Source organism: Malania oleifera, chromosome 13 (assembly GCF_029873635.1).
Source record: "Malania oleifera isolate guangnan ecotype guangnan chromosome 13, ASM2987363v1, whole genome shotgun sequence".
NCBI classification, from domain to species: domain Eukaryota; kingdom Viridiplantae; phylum Streptophyta; class Magnoliopsida; order Santalales; family Ximeniaceae; genus Malania; species Malania oleifera.
The window spans coordinates 2,983,222-3,000,791 of record NC_080429.1 but is presented as its reverse complement, the minus strand read 5'-3'; the positions used below and the strand labels follow the sequence as shown (position 1 = coordinate 3,000,791).

The 17,570-nt window shown below is 34.4% G+C and overlaps 1 protein-coding gene across 1 annotated transcript; it reads right to left on the bottom strand.

The window, feature by feature from the left end:
• Nucleotides 1-1,543: 1,543 nt before the first annotated feature.
• Nucleotides 1,544-8,818, bottom strand: LOC131146185 (PP2A regulatory subunit TAP46). Its single transcript, XM_058095572.1, has 10 exons — nt 8,544-8,818; nt 8,281-8,378; nt 8,063-8,185; nt 7,318-7,404; nt 7,068-7,172; nt 6,821-6,982; nt 3,218-3,253; nt 3,053-3,124; nt 2,411-2,691; nt 1,544-2,077 (listed from the first exon to the last, which is right to left on the bottom strand). Exons 2-10 carry the CDS (start codon nt 8,374-8,376, stop codon nt 1,828-1,830), a joined length of 1,212 nt encoding a protein of 403 aa, XP_057951555.1. The 5' UTR covers nt 8,377-8,378; nt 8,544-8,818; the 3' UTR covers nt 1,544-1,827.
• Between the last annotated feature and the right edge of the window lie 8,752 nt (nt 8,819-17,570).

Genomic DNA, 17,570 nt, shown 5'->3' with positions numbered 1-17,570 from the left:
CCCCCTTTGCATATCACTTGTCTCCTTTTATTTGAGAAAAGAAAATTAATTTTTCATTATATTCTCTCAGGATCAAATACTAATAGAAATGAAAATTTATGCAAATATAATGAAAAATTAATAAAATTGGAGTAGTGATGTGTAAAATTAAATTTTGTTAATTGATTTATTTTGTATTTTATTTATTTATTTTTTTGTGTTTAAAACTTGAATAGCCTTAAATGGCCCAAATCCCATCAAGAATTGTCTAGGAAAATCATTTTTCTTTGTATTTTCTCTCTATATCAATATTATTAAAAATGAAAGTTTCTTTTAATATGATTACAAATTTTAAAAAAATCAAATATTAGTGATGTGTAAAATTAATTTTTTGTTCATTAATTTGATACATTTTTAATTTTCTTTGATAATCAAACATGAAAAAGTGAATTTTTTCGTATTTTCCTTAAATGTCTTCGAAGTTCCAAATCGAGACATAAGGATGCGTTTAGATATTTTGTTCTAAGAAAGAAAAATAAGAAGAAAATACATTTTCCATTATATTTTCTCTTGATATTAAATAGTATTAGAAGTAAAAATTTATTCGATATCATTACTTTTTTTTTTTTACAAAAAAATTAAATGCTAATGATGTGTAAAAATTAAAATTTTGATAATTAATTTGGTATATATTTTATTTTCTTTTTTCATTTAATTAGACATAAAAAATAAAATTCCTTCAAAATTTTCTTTCCTTTTCCTAATTTCTTCAATGTTCCAAATACACCTCATCAAAATGAGACTTTCAATTTTACATGTCATCAACGTTTAATTTGCATAAAATCTAAGAGAAATATTTTCATTCTTTATATTACTTGAATAAAGGAACAATAAAAATGAATTTATTTTTTTTTATTTTTTATTTTTATAATAAAATTTCTGAACAAAATTTTATTTTATTTTTCAAAGATACAAATGGGCTTTAGTACTTAGTAAATTTGTGAAATTGTTATGCTTGGAAGGCGTACCGCATTTCCAAATACATTGGCTGCCATTGCAGGCATAACAAAGCATTTTACTATAATGTACATACTCTATTCTAAAGCCTCTACATATGTTTATTTTTGTACTAAAACGTACATTATGCATCTTAAATCATTACAATTTTAGATCAATTTAGTGCAATTATTACACTAAAAATGTAATGATTTGTAAAATATAGTAATTATTAAACTTAATCAAATATTTTTTTAAAAAAAAAACTATAATTCAAATACCGATCTCATATAAAAATAATTTTTTATCTATTTCTTTCTCTCTTCTCTCGATAACCAAACAAGTATAACTTCTTTTCCCTTGATCCTAATCCCTTATAAGAGAAAAGGGCAGAACAAGAGGGAACGTGCACAAAACAGGGTACAACCACAGTAACAGTCAGTATTTGGCTCCCATTTAAACTACTGCTTCACCAACTGTTCACCAGAATGAGCCTAAGTAACATCTTAGCATGATGGAACTCCAGGGATGGCATTCATCATCTGTATGAATCATACAATAGCAAACATTTGTGAACAAAAATCCATTCATTCATTCAATGACGTCAAATATGCTTTGCCACTTTGGAAAAAATAAACAGGAAGCTTCCATACAATCTCAAGACTAAATCTTTTAGAGGTGTAATAACTTGTTATACACAACACTAGTCCTCAAAACCCAAACTTTCTTGAGGTAGTGGCATGCTAGTTGAAATATGGGGAAACATCAGAAATAACCAAAATTAGAAGGGATCAATCAATGGAGATTGATCTGTCTTTAAGAAGACTACACAACAAACAGATCGATCTGTCTTTACCCGCAGGGAGTAAGCTTCTTGTTGCCTGCACCCCGTGGATTATCATCTTTCCAGTCATCCCATGCCCTTGCCTTCTCTTGGGCAGCATCATCTTCGTCTTCATCATCCTTTTCTGCTGGTCCCAACCTATTGTCCTTGTACCATGAGGAATTAGCTTCTTGCAAAAGCTTAGCATTTCTCTCCTGCCATTTGTTCATCATCTCCATCTCTCTTAATCCAGCTTCCTCAATGCTCATGGTTGGCAACCTAACAATTCCATAAAATTCAAATTTAGCAATTCAAGCCAGATGTTTAAAATGAAAGTGTACATCTCCCCCAGCACTCATTGTCTGCAGCCTAAAATTCCATCAAGAACTTAAATAGCACTTCCTTTTTTGGGATAAATTAAAATAGCACTTCCGAACAGCAGATCAAGAAAGACGACAAATCATACCAATGCTACCTGCCTACCCAACATCAAAACAGATAGTGCACAGGACCCTTTAAACCCTTAACAGAATTTCAGCCACCCTTCTTACCAGCTCAATATTTATTTATTCGTTCGGTAGCTCAATATTTACTTCACAAATAGAAAAATACCTGTAGCCAGGCTGGAAAACCTGAGCTGCCATTCTCTCTCTCTCACTTGTTAGGCCGCCACCCACAAGACTTGCAGGTCCAAATATCAGAGGCTGGTGCTTGTGTTCATGTGCCTGTGAAGCATTTGCCCTCCCTTCCAAAATATCTTGAGCAAAAGTAGCACATGTGATGGGCGGTGCTGGTTTTGTATATGGTGCTCGAGCAGCAGCATCACGATGCCATGCTTCTGCTCTCTTGGTGCGTTCATCAAGTATGGCTTGAGAAATTTCCTTGTCCCCTTCCTGGGGAAAACAGATAACAAACAAAACATGAGCTCTTCTTGTATCTGTAATACATATAGTTGTTTTAGAGGAGGCAAATGGGCAACTGTGTAACAGCTAGGTATATTGATGTCTGGAGAGGAAGCACACCTCCAGAGAAAAATATCTTACATGTATAGTCGGCATATGTCCAATACAATTTTGTATTCTGAAAATAACCTCACGGATATTGACTATTTTATTCAAAATACATATTTAACAAGATAGAACTACCATTTGCAGGACAGTGAGAAAGCAAAGGGCAGAAACACACAAATTTTCAAGAACCATCTCAAAGGATGTCTAAAAATCTTAACTACCTTCAAATCAAGAATATCAATACCTTTTGCTGTTTTTCCTTTATAGCAGAAAGCATTTCTTCCTCTTTCTTTAGCATTTCCAGTAGATCAAAAGCCTGCATTTTATTCCAAGGAAGTAGTTTGAAGATATGCAACTAATTTGAAAGGAAAAAATCTACAATGCTGTAGAATATACTCACAAGACTAACCTTACAGATGGACAAAGAAATAGTTGTGAGCCAAGCCTGTGCAAAAAGAATATTCTGCTTTAGAGGAACTAAAATGTCACAAGTCACAATGCCCAATTAATTTTTAAAAGGAAAAAAAAATAAAACAGGACATTTTGACAATTCACACCCAGCATAAAATAAACAGCAGATATATTTTTAAGTCCAGAAACGTATTTACATTCAATTTATAATGTTCATGCTAACATAGATTACATAATAATAATAATAATAATAAATCTCTTTTCTATACATAGATGACGCCCCACATTTTTACTTTGTAGGAATGACTTTGTTCATCGCAAAATAAAAACACAAAAGAAATCCCTTCACACAAAAAACAACAGATTATTGCCACAAGCAACTCATTACTAAATAACGCTCAAATGATTCTCAAGACTTTGTTAATTGACATTGAAGGCTATTGCTCACTGAGATGCATTTGCATGATCTGAAACTACAAGCCAACAGATCTACGTTGCCAAACAATTCGGCTACATTATATTTCACAAGAGGTCACTCATGGCAAAAGAAAAAGTCAAATATTTTAATATTTTAAAAAAGAAGAGAATCAAGCATGCCACCTGAAGAGTAAAAGACAAAAAACCCATTACAAGGTAAATTAACATGAGAAACAAACTTAGGGATATATCAGCTGGAGCAATGATATAATCAGCTGAACAAATATGCACAGAATTTATCGTACTTGAAAATTCTGGATTTTTAATGAAAAAAGACCTAGACCAATTAGCTCCACATATAAATACATAAACATGAAAAAAGGTTCGCAACAAAACAAGAAAACCCAACTCTAGTAGCAGATGTGGGATCTGAAACAAGGATAACAGTGCAAATGCCAAATTGGAAAGTCATAAGTTCAAGTCACTGAAAGTGCCTCTCCAAATAAACAACAACAACAACAAAACCAAGCCTTAGTCCCACTAAGTGGGGTAGGCTATATGAATCTTTTTCCGCCAATTTATGCGATCATGGACCATTTCTTTTGATAGATTCAAGGATATTAAATTCTTACCCACTATCTCCTCCCAAGTTATTTTTGGTTTACCCCTACCCCTTCTACTGTTCCCCACAGTAACTAAGTCACTTTTCCTCACAGGTGCACTATAAGGCCTATTTTGCAAGTGTCCATACCATCTAAGTTGTCCCTCCCTTATCTTATCTTCTAAAAAGTGCCTCTCCAAAATGTGGAAGTAAAATTGCGACATCATGCCATTCTCAAAGCCCTGATACAGCGTTCAAGTCGCTGAAAGTGCCTCTCCAAATGTGGAAGTAAAATTGCAACATCATGCCATTCTCAAAGCCCTGATATGGCGTTCAAGTCACTGAAAGTGCTTCTCCAAATGTGGAACTAAAATTGCAAATTTGCAACATCATGCCGTTCTCAAAGCCCCGATATGGCGTGGGAGTCCAGATTTGTACACTCAGTCTTACATTATATACTCCTTTCCCTAAAAAACTGCTAGCATTAATTTTTCAAGAAACTTAACCATACTACCATTCAAGGCATGTACAGTGCATTTTAACAATCCAAGCCATTGTCAAGCTAGCAGCTAAGACACTGGTAGTATGCAAAAATTCTGGTAATCTGGTGACAGTCACTAGCAACTTTTGTGCCAACATGTGGCGAGGGGGCAATCCTAGATTGGGGCTAAGATTACCAATTTCTACAAACATCTGTTTACTGAAGAGTCCCTGAATAGATTAACGGTTGAGGGTCTCGATTGGAGCCCCATTGTTGTGAGTTCAGCTCAGTGGTTGGGGACCTTTCAAGGCTAAGGAAATAAAAAATACAGTGTTTCATCTGGGCAGGGACCTGGCCCTGATGGCTTCATGATTGGCTTTTTAATTAGACAAGATTTTGTGTATTTGGGGCCCGAGGATTTAGGGTTATGTGTAATTTCATGTGTTAGAGGCTTTCTTATAAAGAGTGTGTGGAAGCCATTATCTTGCTTAAAATCTTCAAAAAGATATTGGGTTTCAAGATCAATTTGTCCAAGAGCATGGTGGCTGGAATCAATATGGGTGCTAGGGATCTACAACCTTTTAAATCCTTGGGAGGGTGTGGTTCTCTTGAGTGACTGCCGACTTATCTTGGTATCTTGTTTGAAGGAGATCCAACTCCATGGCCTTTTGGGATCTTGTGATTGAGAAGGTGGGTAGGAGATTGGAGGATTCGGAAGGCTGTATCTGTCACTTGGAGGCTGTGTTACACACATTGGCACCTCCCTTTCCAACATTCCTACTTACTCCCTTTCCCTTTTTAGAGTGACCCTAAAAATTGCCAAGGATTTAGACAGGTTGATGTGTCTTTCTTTGGTCAGGTCATGGAGAGGGTAAGGGAGAGCATTTAGATAATGGGAAGTGGTTAGTGAACCTAAATCTAAAGGGCGATTGGGGATTGGCAATGTGGTATCCAAAAACATCTCCGTAAATGGTTGTGGAGATTCCCACTAGAAGTAAGCTCCCCAAGGCAAAAGGTGATCAAAACAAATATGGGATCCATCAAAATGGGTGTGAAACAAGAGGATGCAGTATTATTTCTCCTGCATGCTTGTGGAAGTATGTGTACCAGGTAAGGAGCCAATTCTCCCTCACCTGCTACAAAGTTGGAAATGGAAATAGGGTGCCTAGGAAGATGTGTGGAATGCATGAGGTTCCTTTGGGGGTTTAAGGTACCTCATTTGTTTAAGATTTGTTTTTTCCATGATGCACCTACTACATCATTCATCTCTTCTAAGGGAGGCCCTCTTTCTTGAGACTTCCATTTTTTTCAAGAATCTCAGTGAGAAAGAGAGGTCAGCCAGCTTACCACCTTGCTTTCCATGCTGGACCATTATCACCCTACCGGAGGATAAAAATGTGAGAAGGTGATTCCTTAAAGCTTTTCCCTACTGTCGTGAGTCCAATGAAATGAATGCTCACCTCTTTCTGCACTATAAGGTAGCATCACACCTTGGAATGTTCTCTTTCTATTACACAGGTGAAGCTTAGATAGCGCCTTGGAATGTGAGGAACTTCTTGGTTGTGACGCATAAGGGCTTTGGCTCAAGTAGAAAGGACCGTGTACCATGGAGTGGAGCAATTCTTGCAACCTTATTGACCCTTTGGACAGAAAGGAACACGAGAATCTCTAAGAGCAGCAGAACTTGCCCTGGTTTATTGTGGGATATGGTGGTGTTTTTGGCTTTGTTATGGGCCCACTCTTTCAGCATTTTTTTTTTTTTTTTGGGGGAGGAGGGAGGGGGGGGGGGGTGGGGGTTTGTTATCACTGTCCAATCTTTAAGGGATTGGAGGGAAGCTCTTTGGAAACGTTTCGGATTGTAGCTTTTGTTAGACATATTGTCCTCTTCCATAGTATATTACTTTGGTTCTTAATGCAAATTTTCTCCTATCCAAAAATAAAATAAAGAAAAATGAATTCTCATAGTATTTATGGCAAATTTTGCCTCCATCAATCAAATTTTAAGGAAAAAGGAGTAATTTAAATTAGGAATTATGGATAAATATCTTTAAGCAACTATCTGATCTTCCTCACTCATATAATTGGATGAGAAAATAACTAACCTCTCGTTCTTCTTCTAAATCATCATCCAGCATATCTTCCTCTCCAACCTCAATGGGAGTAGATAATGCAGCTGCTTTCGTTGAACGTCCCCGTCTCTCTTTCCTTTCTTTTATTTCTAGCAGCTTGGACTCTGCAGCCCTTTGGCGTTTGAACCGAGCAATCTAAAACATTCACAGTTGAATTAAGAACTACATTCCAACCGCAAGTATCCACTACCTATACATGTTTCAGAAAACAGTAAATTACCTTTTTAGCCCTTCTATCAGCATGAGCATTTGGACCCCCTTGGCCAGATGTTTCCAACTCCTCTTCAGGCACAAGTTCCATTGCCTCACAAAATGAAATGAATTCCTAAAACAGACCAAAAAAATAATTGAAAACTACAACAAACAACTCTGAACAAAGAGTACAAACCTAACCTAAAAAACATAAAAATTATAGGGCAATAAATACAAGTAAGATTTAGTTTACGCAACAAGTACCAAACAACATGCACCTTCAACTTTGCTTGGGAAGATTTGAGAATCTGTACCCTGTCGTCATGTGCAACTTTTTCAGTCAACTCAGCGAGATAAAATGGCACCTGTAGCACAACCATAAGCAGCAATCAATATGCACCGAACAATTTTGATAGCATGAAAAGGAAGATGAAAAAACCATAAATGTAGTATTACATTGCTTCTAAAATTGTAAATTGAAAATTAAAAAAAAAAAAATTCCATCCCATAGTCCTCAATCAAAAAACAAGATAAGATAATTACACCTTATGAACCAACATAGAAAGAAAACACTTTTCATCAACGTTTTCCCAGAGAAAAGAAAATGTTTGGCCCATAGAATGACCATGTCTTTTTGCACTGGATGATGTAAGAGAAATGAAAAGTTCTTAACCCAGCTACACAACATCTGTTGACATAAATAAACCATTGACATAGCATTCAGGAATAAAAATTTGGGGCTGTGAATGTGGAAAGTTTTTAATACAAAAATGTATAGAATTTTGTCAAAATTTCAAGTTCACTAACCAAATTTGTGCTCCCAGAAAATACTAATACATTCCTTCTCCAGAAAATTTCCTAGAACTGTTCTCAATCAACACAACAGGGACAGGCAAAGAGAAAATGAAATGCTCAAATAACCATTTCTATTGTCTGATAACCCAGAAAATCAGAAATTCAAATTGCAAGACAACAAATTCAAAATTTTTAAAAATAAAAAATAAAAAATGAAGAAACAATTACCATCACATATTTGAGGTTGGTTGTGCTGATATCTTCTTTGGTCTCATTAGCCGAGAACAACCCCAGCTTGCTTACCATGTCCTCGCACTGCCTCAGAGCCTCGCAGCCCTTCCTCAGAGTCTCCTGAGTACCCCACGACTCAAATCAATACGTAAAATCAAATGATTCCAATCAAAACGACCAGCGCATGGAGAAAAGAGCAGGAGAGATTAGATTACCTGATCAGCCCCCGAGTCCGACGCCATGAGATGAATTTTCCGAGCTTGCTCGAAGAGAGCAGGCAATGACATCTCATCCATCTTCCATTCACCCATCGCTGAAATTTCAAATTCAAAACCCTAATTATGGAACCCAACAATTGTTTTGGTATTCCAGCACCCAAAAAAAACTAAAACGAACAGGAATTTAGAACCCTAGGAACGTTGAACGTGAAATCGAATCACAATTCTAAATTCGGATTCAAAAACTTAACAGTACCTACCAAGTTTTTCGAACCCCGAAATCGATTTGGAATTCGAGCTCAAAAACCTAAAAGCGACCAGGATTTTCTCCCTAAAAATGTCTGAATTGTTAAATTGAAAGCGGGCATCGAGTGTGGAAATCAGAAGAGTCAAAAGAACAAAGAGGGAGGCGTCGGGAAATTAATTGAGGGGAATCGTGGACATTAGGCGTATGTTAGCGAAGCCGGGGAAATAGTGCGCTGTCTTTTGTCGAAGGGGATGACATTGGGAAAAAAGTTTTGTGTGTAGTTTTGGTGTAAGTTTGTGACGGTGTGAGTGGGCTTTAAGGACTGCCCGAATTTCTATGACCATTCGATTTGATTATATGTATGAGTACAAACGAATCAAGCTGTTATATTATTTTGATAGAAACTCGTTATTATTATTATTATTTTTTTAAAGAGGGTGACACCTCAATTTATTTATTGATATACCTTCATTTTTTATGAAGGAATACAGTGATTATAAGACAAGTAATGAGAGATTACAGATAAAAGATATTAAAAGTCTCTCAAAAACAACACCAGCAATCACTCAAAATATGACTACAAATCCAAATAAAGCTAAATGAGAAAAAAATTTAAATATGCCTATCAAAAATCAAAATAATAAAATAAACTAAAATCAAAAAATCAAAAATCTATATCAATCAAACAAAAATCGAGAGGTTGAACTATTGACGAAAGGAAATGAGACCCAATCTATCCATCCAAAAGATACATTTCAGAGAACATGGTAAACAATATTTTTCGTAGATGATATTATTTTTCATTTCTCATTTTCTAGCAAAAAAAGCAGCCGCACATTTTTTTTTTTATTACATAGGAACTCCAACCACTAACAAGCCTTTTGGACCCCTTGGTGCGGCACCAAATATGACGCCCCGATTTTCGTATAATTTTTTTTAATAATAAATAAATAATCTCGTCATAAATCCACAAAATCCACAAATCGGCCACGTTAACAATCCTATTACCATTCATACAACCCGACCCGCATTGGGTACCGGGTAAAAAGTATTTTATTATATTCAACCTAACAGCGGAAGACAATATACACATATCAGTCAGAATACAATACCCAGAGTATCAACATACATACAAATATTCATACTACCTTCCCATACTAAAAATTATTATTCAACTCTAGGAGAATTACATCCCCCCTAGTCCAAAAACTCACCCTGTGTATCAGGGTCTCAGCTCCCTACTATCACGAAGCTCTATCACCCGGCCGGTTTCTATTCCCTGAAAAATTTAAATAAATTGGGTGAAACACATCTCAGTAAGAAGGAATAAATTATTTACAGTGTGTGGCCAAATGAATACAATTATAATACACTTTACTTTTCGAATCACCATTTTATTTGAGAAAATACACTGATATTCACATACACATAATCATATAGATATACAACACAACCTTTTATAAGCTTTAAAATCATTTATCAAATTCAATGATTTCCAACACATATTTACCCGCGAAGTTCCTGAGAATAGGGAAGATTACCCGTCCATACAGGTAGCTTCCCTCTGCCCTAACATGTTATGTAATTAGGTATGACCACATCTGATACCCATCAAGGCACTCACCTTACTTAATAAGCCCTTAGGCGGAGAGTTTCACTTCGCCTTAATTATTTATATTATTAACTCACACTGTTCCATTTCTCAATTTTATCATTCTTTATTTCTCAATTTCCATTCTTTCTTTCATTCCTTATTTTAGCCAATTTTATCATTCTTTCACTTTTCATTTACACTTTACTTTCCGGCTCATGAGTATTCTCGGTATCAAATACCAACATTGCGTCTGTAACTCATTGCCACCCTAAGGATCTTTCTATACATGTCATGCTTCCCCCCATGGTCAAGGTTGTGTGGCCCAAAGGCTGGATCTAACCGCGGTTGACCGACCCGGTTAGATCAAATATCATATCACATATTGCGTCTGTAGTACGACTGGCCGGCCTAATACCCTGATCCGGACTCAGGGGGCCCAACAACCCTACACAATGGCACAGTCGACTATCACGCCACACGCTCCAAGAATCTGTGTGGTTGCACTAACACCACTCGCAATGGTACCGTACTGAATATCATAACCATCCAATAGGGTTTACCACCATATACCCGTAATCATTATGCGGTATTGACATTTCATCAATTATATTCCAGTATATCACAATTCAGTTCAATATAAATATTCTTATCATTTTCTGTGCACATTTCATCATCTCATAATATCATTTATCATCTTTCATGTATTTTTCACATTTTCCAAAAATACTCATTTCTCATGCAAATAATTTCCACTCACAAATAAATACCACATTTCATTATTTTCCAATATCAATAATTCACAAAATCTCATTTTCCAGGCAAAACATTTCTACTCATATAATAATACCATATTACATTATTTTTCACTAATCACATAAGTAATTCTCATCTCAATATTTTCTTAGAAATTACTTATCGTTATATTTTACACTCCAAAATACCACAATTTAACATCACTCAAATGCCACACAGTTTATCTGATATTTATATCATAATAATTTTCAGACAAAATATCATATGCTCATTTTCATATATTAATTCAAATAATAATTCTAAAAATACTGTTATAATTTATTCCCCTTACCTAGCTTACTGAGAGTCTCGCTAGAATCCAAAATTTCATGCCCTTGGCGCCCAAAATTTAACTATTGCAATTTACATTTTTTCCAAATTAATTAATCTATTTCTCCAAAATAATACTCATCTAGCCTTCCTTAGACCCCACATACTTCAAATTAATCTTTAAACTATTATTTAAAACACCCACTTAATTTTTAAAATTTTTCCTGCGGGTCTCAAAATTACACCCGCGGTGCTTACCCGGGCCCTAAATTCCAGAAATCCTACTTCAACCCAAAATGCTTAATATTTTAGCATTTTTAAATTAATGCTAATTAATTAAAAATAAGCTCCTTAATAACCCTCGTACCCTAAATTTGGGGTTTTGGCCCGACATCCCCACGAGAATTTTGTCCCACTAGACTTGTAGAGAATCATCCCTAGATTCTCGTGGTGGTGTCTGTTTGTCAATTGGGCTTATATTTTGCAAGAAATTAAAGAAAAAAGGAAAAATAGCTTACCTCAGGGAATATGCCTAGCTACTCCTACCACCGATCTGCTCTGGTAGAAATGACAGCAGTGGCGAATAGAGTCCAGTGGTATCTTCGGATTTTCGATCAGACGAAAATTCGCCACGAAATCGAGGAGAGAGGGAGAGAGAACGTGAGGAGAGAGAGAGAGAGTTCAGAGAGTTGCAGAGAAGAAAAGAAGAAGAAGAAGAAAAAAAAGAAGAAGAAGAAGAAGAATAATAATAATAGTATATATATATATAAGTTTGAATCTCCTGAAGCTTCGACAAGCTTCAGGAGGATAAATATAATAATAATAATAATATTTAATTAATTTTTTTTCTTTTTTTTTAAAATTCGTTTAATTAATTAATTAATTAATATAATTTTTTAATTAATTTTGTTTAATTTTAATTTATTTTTTTAAAATTTTTATTTTTATTTTTATTTTTATTTTTTGGAATCATTCTATTAATCCTTTATATCTCTTTTTGGGGTTTTTACACCAAACCTACAAATCAATGTCCTCCCCCTAAGTCTGACTGATCAAATAAAGTCTGAAATGCGGACACGGCTTTCGTGCATTAGTTAGACTTTCGGCTAACCCGACCCCCGGGACACATCTCCATTATCATTCACTGTTCCCGCTGGCTCATAGAGAACTCTCACCATCCACGGTCTTTGCTGGCTCACAGAGCAAACTCTCACCAACCATGGCCCCCCTGGCTCACAGAGTAAATTCTTACCATCCACAGGTACCGTTAGCTCCGTGAGTGTATCTACTTGCAATTGAACCCCCGATGCTCCTTTTTAGGCGCTATTGCCTTCCCTATTGATGGATCACCATGAAGTTCACTCTTTCTAACTCCCTATATTGATAGAAACTCGTTTAATTTCATTATAAGTAAGTAAATACTATATTTTATTTTAGCCGATTTAATGAACGAAAATTTAAAAGAAGTGAAGTTTAGTTTTGTTTAAATCTTTGGCAATTTGTTTGACTTTTGCATACATATTTGTGAAAATTTTTATGAAATTGTTTATGAATTGTAAATTATGTGTTATTATTATTAATTCTAATTTATTTTATTTCCTAAGTTATGAATGAGTTAGGTAGTTTTTAAAAGTTCTTAAAGTCGGCTCAATATAATTTGTTTATTTGCATTAATTAATTATTTTGAAATTGAGTAAGAACAAGATTAAACTTGAAATATTTAAGCTTGTTTAAAGCTTATTTAGGAAAATAAACCAAACATGAAGTAGAGCGAGTTAAGCAAATTTAGAGTTATTTTTAACTAATTAATATAGTTTAAGATTGACATTTAAACTTATTTAATGAATCAAGTTCAAATATGTTAAAATTCATTTAATTACAGTCTTTAATTATACAGTGATATGTAGATAATTGTATGTGTTTGACCATAATTTATAAAATATATCAGACATTCAATTTTTCACATAAAAAATTAGTAAAAATAATTAGGGTAACAAAAAGATTTGACTATGGATATTGAGTTTGTGAATTATGTCTTTTATAATTAGGGAGTTTTACCTCTTCTAAGTAGCGAATTGTAAGGGAAGTTCCGTCCCAATTTAAGGAGCAGAGATTATAGTGAAATCCTTGAGTGGGTTGCTCAAGGCGAGGACGTAGGTCGAGTTGGCTGAATTTCGTAAAAATTGCGTTTGTCTTCTCTCTTCCCTTGACTTTTTACTTTCTGTACTACATTTTATTATTCATATTGCATATGTATATTGAATAACTCTACACACACTTAATTGGGTAAAAAGGAACTCATTGATAAAATAAATTTAATTCAGTCATAAATCCTAGCAATTGATTCGTTAAAATACAAATAGGGATTAAGTGGTAAATAGGTTCAAAAGATTTTTTAAAATACCCAATTCACCCCCCTCTTGGAATTACACCTTAATCAACGCATACATTTAGCTACGGTACCGAGCTTTAACATGAGAACATAATAATAGGGCTCTACTATCATATATGACAATTTACATCGTATAAAACTGCATTCATAATTCATTTGATAAAATGGTACAAAACTCTGCTATATATCTGCTGGATAATAACTCGGTAAAAACCGGCATATCGTATCATATCATTTCTCATATCTCGGCATATAGTCGTTACATTTCATTATTTCACAAAACTTGCTCATTTAATGTCAATTAAAAACTATACTCATGCCACACAATATTTTCATCAATTAATTCATAAATAAATCATTTGCTTAATAACGTAGTTTTTGATGCTAAAACTGGGGTATGCTTATCTCCAGGCTGATACTTTATCAAATATAAATATATATGTAGCGACTTGCTTATTAAATGGGTTTTTTTTTTAAAAAAAAAACATTGTAAAAATTAACATACTCTGATACCATAGCATTAACCTAAGCAGCGAGAAACAGAATCATGTAAACATATCCATAACTATTATATACAATACAAAATCAATATCAGAGTACTACTATGTTTCCCAAAATATACACATATAACTGTTTTTCAAAAATCCCTCAACTGTAGTGGGATATACAAAAACGCTCCCACAAAAATGATACTCACTCTGCTGACAGGGCACTACAGTCGCCCCTCTATTTGCAAGCCTGATCTACTCGCCTACTTGGATCACCTGAAAAATATTTCAACACTGGGATGAGCCAACGCTCAGTAAGAAGAAATATGTTATTATTAGTGTGTGGCAAATGAGCTACTACATATCATAAAATCTGTTTCATATAAATATGAATAACTGAGTACAAAAGTACAGTACAAATAATAAAACACACCACCCCTTTTCCCTATTGCTTAACATATCAGTATTATGATTATAATTCAAAATACTTCTAGGGTATATAGTAGGATCCCTGTTTCTGTAAATCAATACGTAAGTAATAGTAACTAAAACTGTTCCCTATGACTATCTGTGTCATGACATGCCCCTTATGACGAGGTTGTGTAGCCCGTAGGCTGGATTTACCCTGGCTGGCCAACCAGGAATAAATCACTGAACTCCGTCAATCGACCTGCCCACCTCAACCCATATCTGGATGGGGAGCCTAACCTCTTCTAGGGCCTAGGTGGTCGACTTTACCACGTATATCTGAATAGGTGGTTGCACTCGTAAAGTAACATAATATCTGTAACAACGGTACCATGCTCTGTAGCTGCAAGTCCAACAGGGTCTGATATCGTATAATATATTTCTATATACATGTCTATCTGATTTACCATGATTCTGAAGTACAGAAATAACCATGATACTGCATAATGTACTGAAATCTGAATAATCATAACATAGAACTGCTTATTCGTAATACTAGAATTCGTATTATCATGGTACTGAAATTCATAAGATCATGGTATTGAAATATCGTAAAATCATGGTATTGAAATGCGTATAATCATAATACTGAAATTCGTAAAATCATGAAACTAAATTCATAAACATATCCCCGTATCATATACATAATCATAAGTCACACCATACTAAAATACATAATTTTCGTAAATAAATAAACTACATAATATTCAGAACTTTCCTAACATAGCATATTTCCCTTACCTTATCTCTGAAAAGCCTCTATTGTACTCTAGCCTGATACCCGCAGGGCCTCCTACAAAACACCCTGAAACCAATATTTGTTAGAATTAAACATCAGTATTTTTCTGCTTGTATCATTTCCTATAACTACCACAAGGCCAAAAGGAGACTAAAAGGTCTTATCCTGAATTTGGGATGATTTCCAACTCTGATTTCCCAACGATCCGCTCTGCTAGATGCGTGGAGAACTCCGCTAGGAGCGTCGCGGTAGCTTCGGATTGTTGATCCGGCGACTGGTGGGGCCGAAAATGAAGAGAGAAGGGAGAGAGAGTCGTAGGAGAGAGAGAGAGAGAGAGAGCGGCGAAAGAATGAGAATTATCCCGGTTTCCCTCCTTTTATACTGCCAGACTCGTCGATGAGCCACGTCACTTTGTCGACAAGTCCTTCACAAAATTCGTTGACGAGACCTTGTGTTTGTTGACGAAATTCAGGCTACCTCGGAACCCCTCTCGGTATTTTCTCGTCGACGAAGCCCTGTGTTCGTCGACAAAATTCTGAAAACCTTCGTCGACGAGACCTTGTGTTCATCGACAAAGCTGGGCAATTTTCTGTATTTATGATTATTTAATATTATCTCCAAAATGCAATGTCGTCGACGAAGTATACGGCCTCCTTTTGTTTCTAGTTCTATTTTCTCTCCCTCTTTAATATTTAAAATGTTGTTATTCTTCGGGTCACTACAATATAGTTAAATACAGGAAAAATAGAGAAAATCAACCCTACCGTCTTTGGTTAATTTTAAAATTAGTTTATGGTTTGAAATAACGATTTCCAATCGGTGAAAACATTCATAAAGACCTATACTACATTTTAAAAATATCATACTTAAATTTAATCGGTTGCTTTTGAAAATAAAGTCAGTTAACTGAACCCTCGGCTCGAAAACCTTAGAAAAGTCGTAACTAAATATATAAAAATCATTTTAATATTCCATTCAGTTAAAACTCTTAAATATAGTTGACATAATATAATCCCCTTACCTGATTCCTAGAAACGACTCGAGATGCTCGAAAATTGAACCCTCGACTATAAATAAGATTTTTGTTTGCTTTTTCATTAAGAAATCTAAACTCTCTCTCTCTCTCTAGCTCCCTTGACCACGTATAATTTGCCAACGAAATGACACTTTCGTTGACAAGCCACACAAGGTCGTTCGTTGACGAGGGAAGTCAACGAACCCTAAGCCTGCTATTTTCCTGACGTTCTGGATCTCTTCGTCGACGAAGTTCTAAATTTTGACGACGAAACATAGAATAGTCTTCATCGACGAGAACATGGAGTTCGTCAATGAAGCCTGCTAAAAATCCCTTTTTCCTTTCTTAATTAATTTCCTTATTTTCTTGGTTCGGGTCTCTACACATCAAGGGCACATCAAGTTTCGTTTCCATTTCAAATCAACAATTGGAAAGAAGAACAGTCAAATAAAAGGAATATTAAGTGAGAGAAAAAGGAAAGGAAGATAATGAGATGTGCGAAGAAGATAATAATAGTTTAAGCAAAAAGTTAAAAATAAGATAAGGTATTTGAAAAGGTTAAAAAATAAAATATATAAAGAGGCGCTTCTAAACTTGTAATAAATTAGAAACCTTTAAATAAAGTTTTTTAATGGATTAGATATCATATACCTAATAAAACTCAAACTTTATTGGAAAATTAATCTGCAACAGTAAATTTCCTTAGAATTGTTTAGCATTTTATGTGCAAAATCAAGCCCGAAAAAAAAAAAAAGTGCTCCTAAACTTGTAAAAAATTATAAACCTTTAAATAATGTTTTTCAATGGATTAGATATCATATACCTAATAAAACTCAAACTTTATTAAAAAATTAATCTGCAATAGTAAATTTCCTTGGAATAGCGTTTTATGTGCAAAATCAAGCCCGAAAACAAAAAAAGTGCTCCTAAACTTGTAAAATATTATATTCCTTTAAATAAAGTTCTCAATCGAAAACTATGTTGATGAACACTTGAATGAGCATATCCATTGTTTGGAATATATATATATATATATATATATATATATATATATATATATGCAATTTAATGTTTTAATTATTTCAAAACTTTATTTCTAATTATTTATGCTAATAGTTTTTTTATGACAAAATTTTATTTGTGATAATTTATGCATGTATTTATTATTTAAAATATTTGAAATTCTTGTGAATTTAAATAGAAATGCAGAATGCATAAAATTTATTTCTACAACAACATAATTACTGGATTTTATGGTGAAAGAAATCAAAATTATTATTTC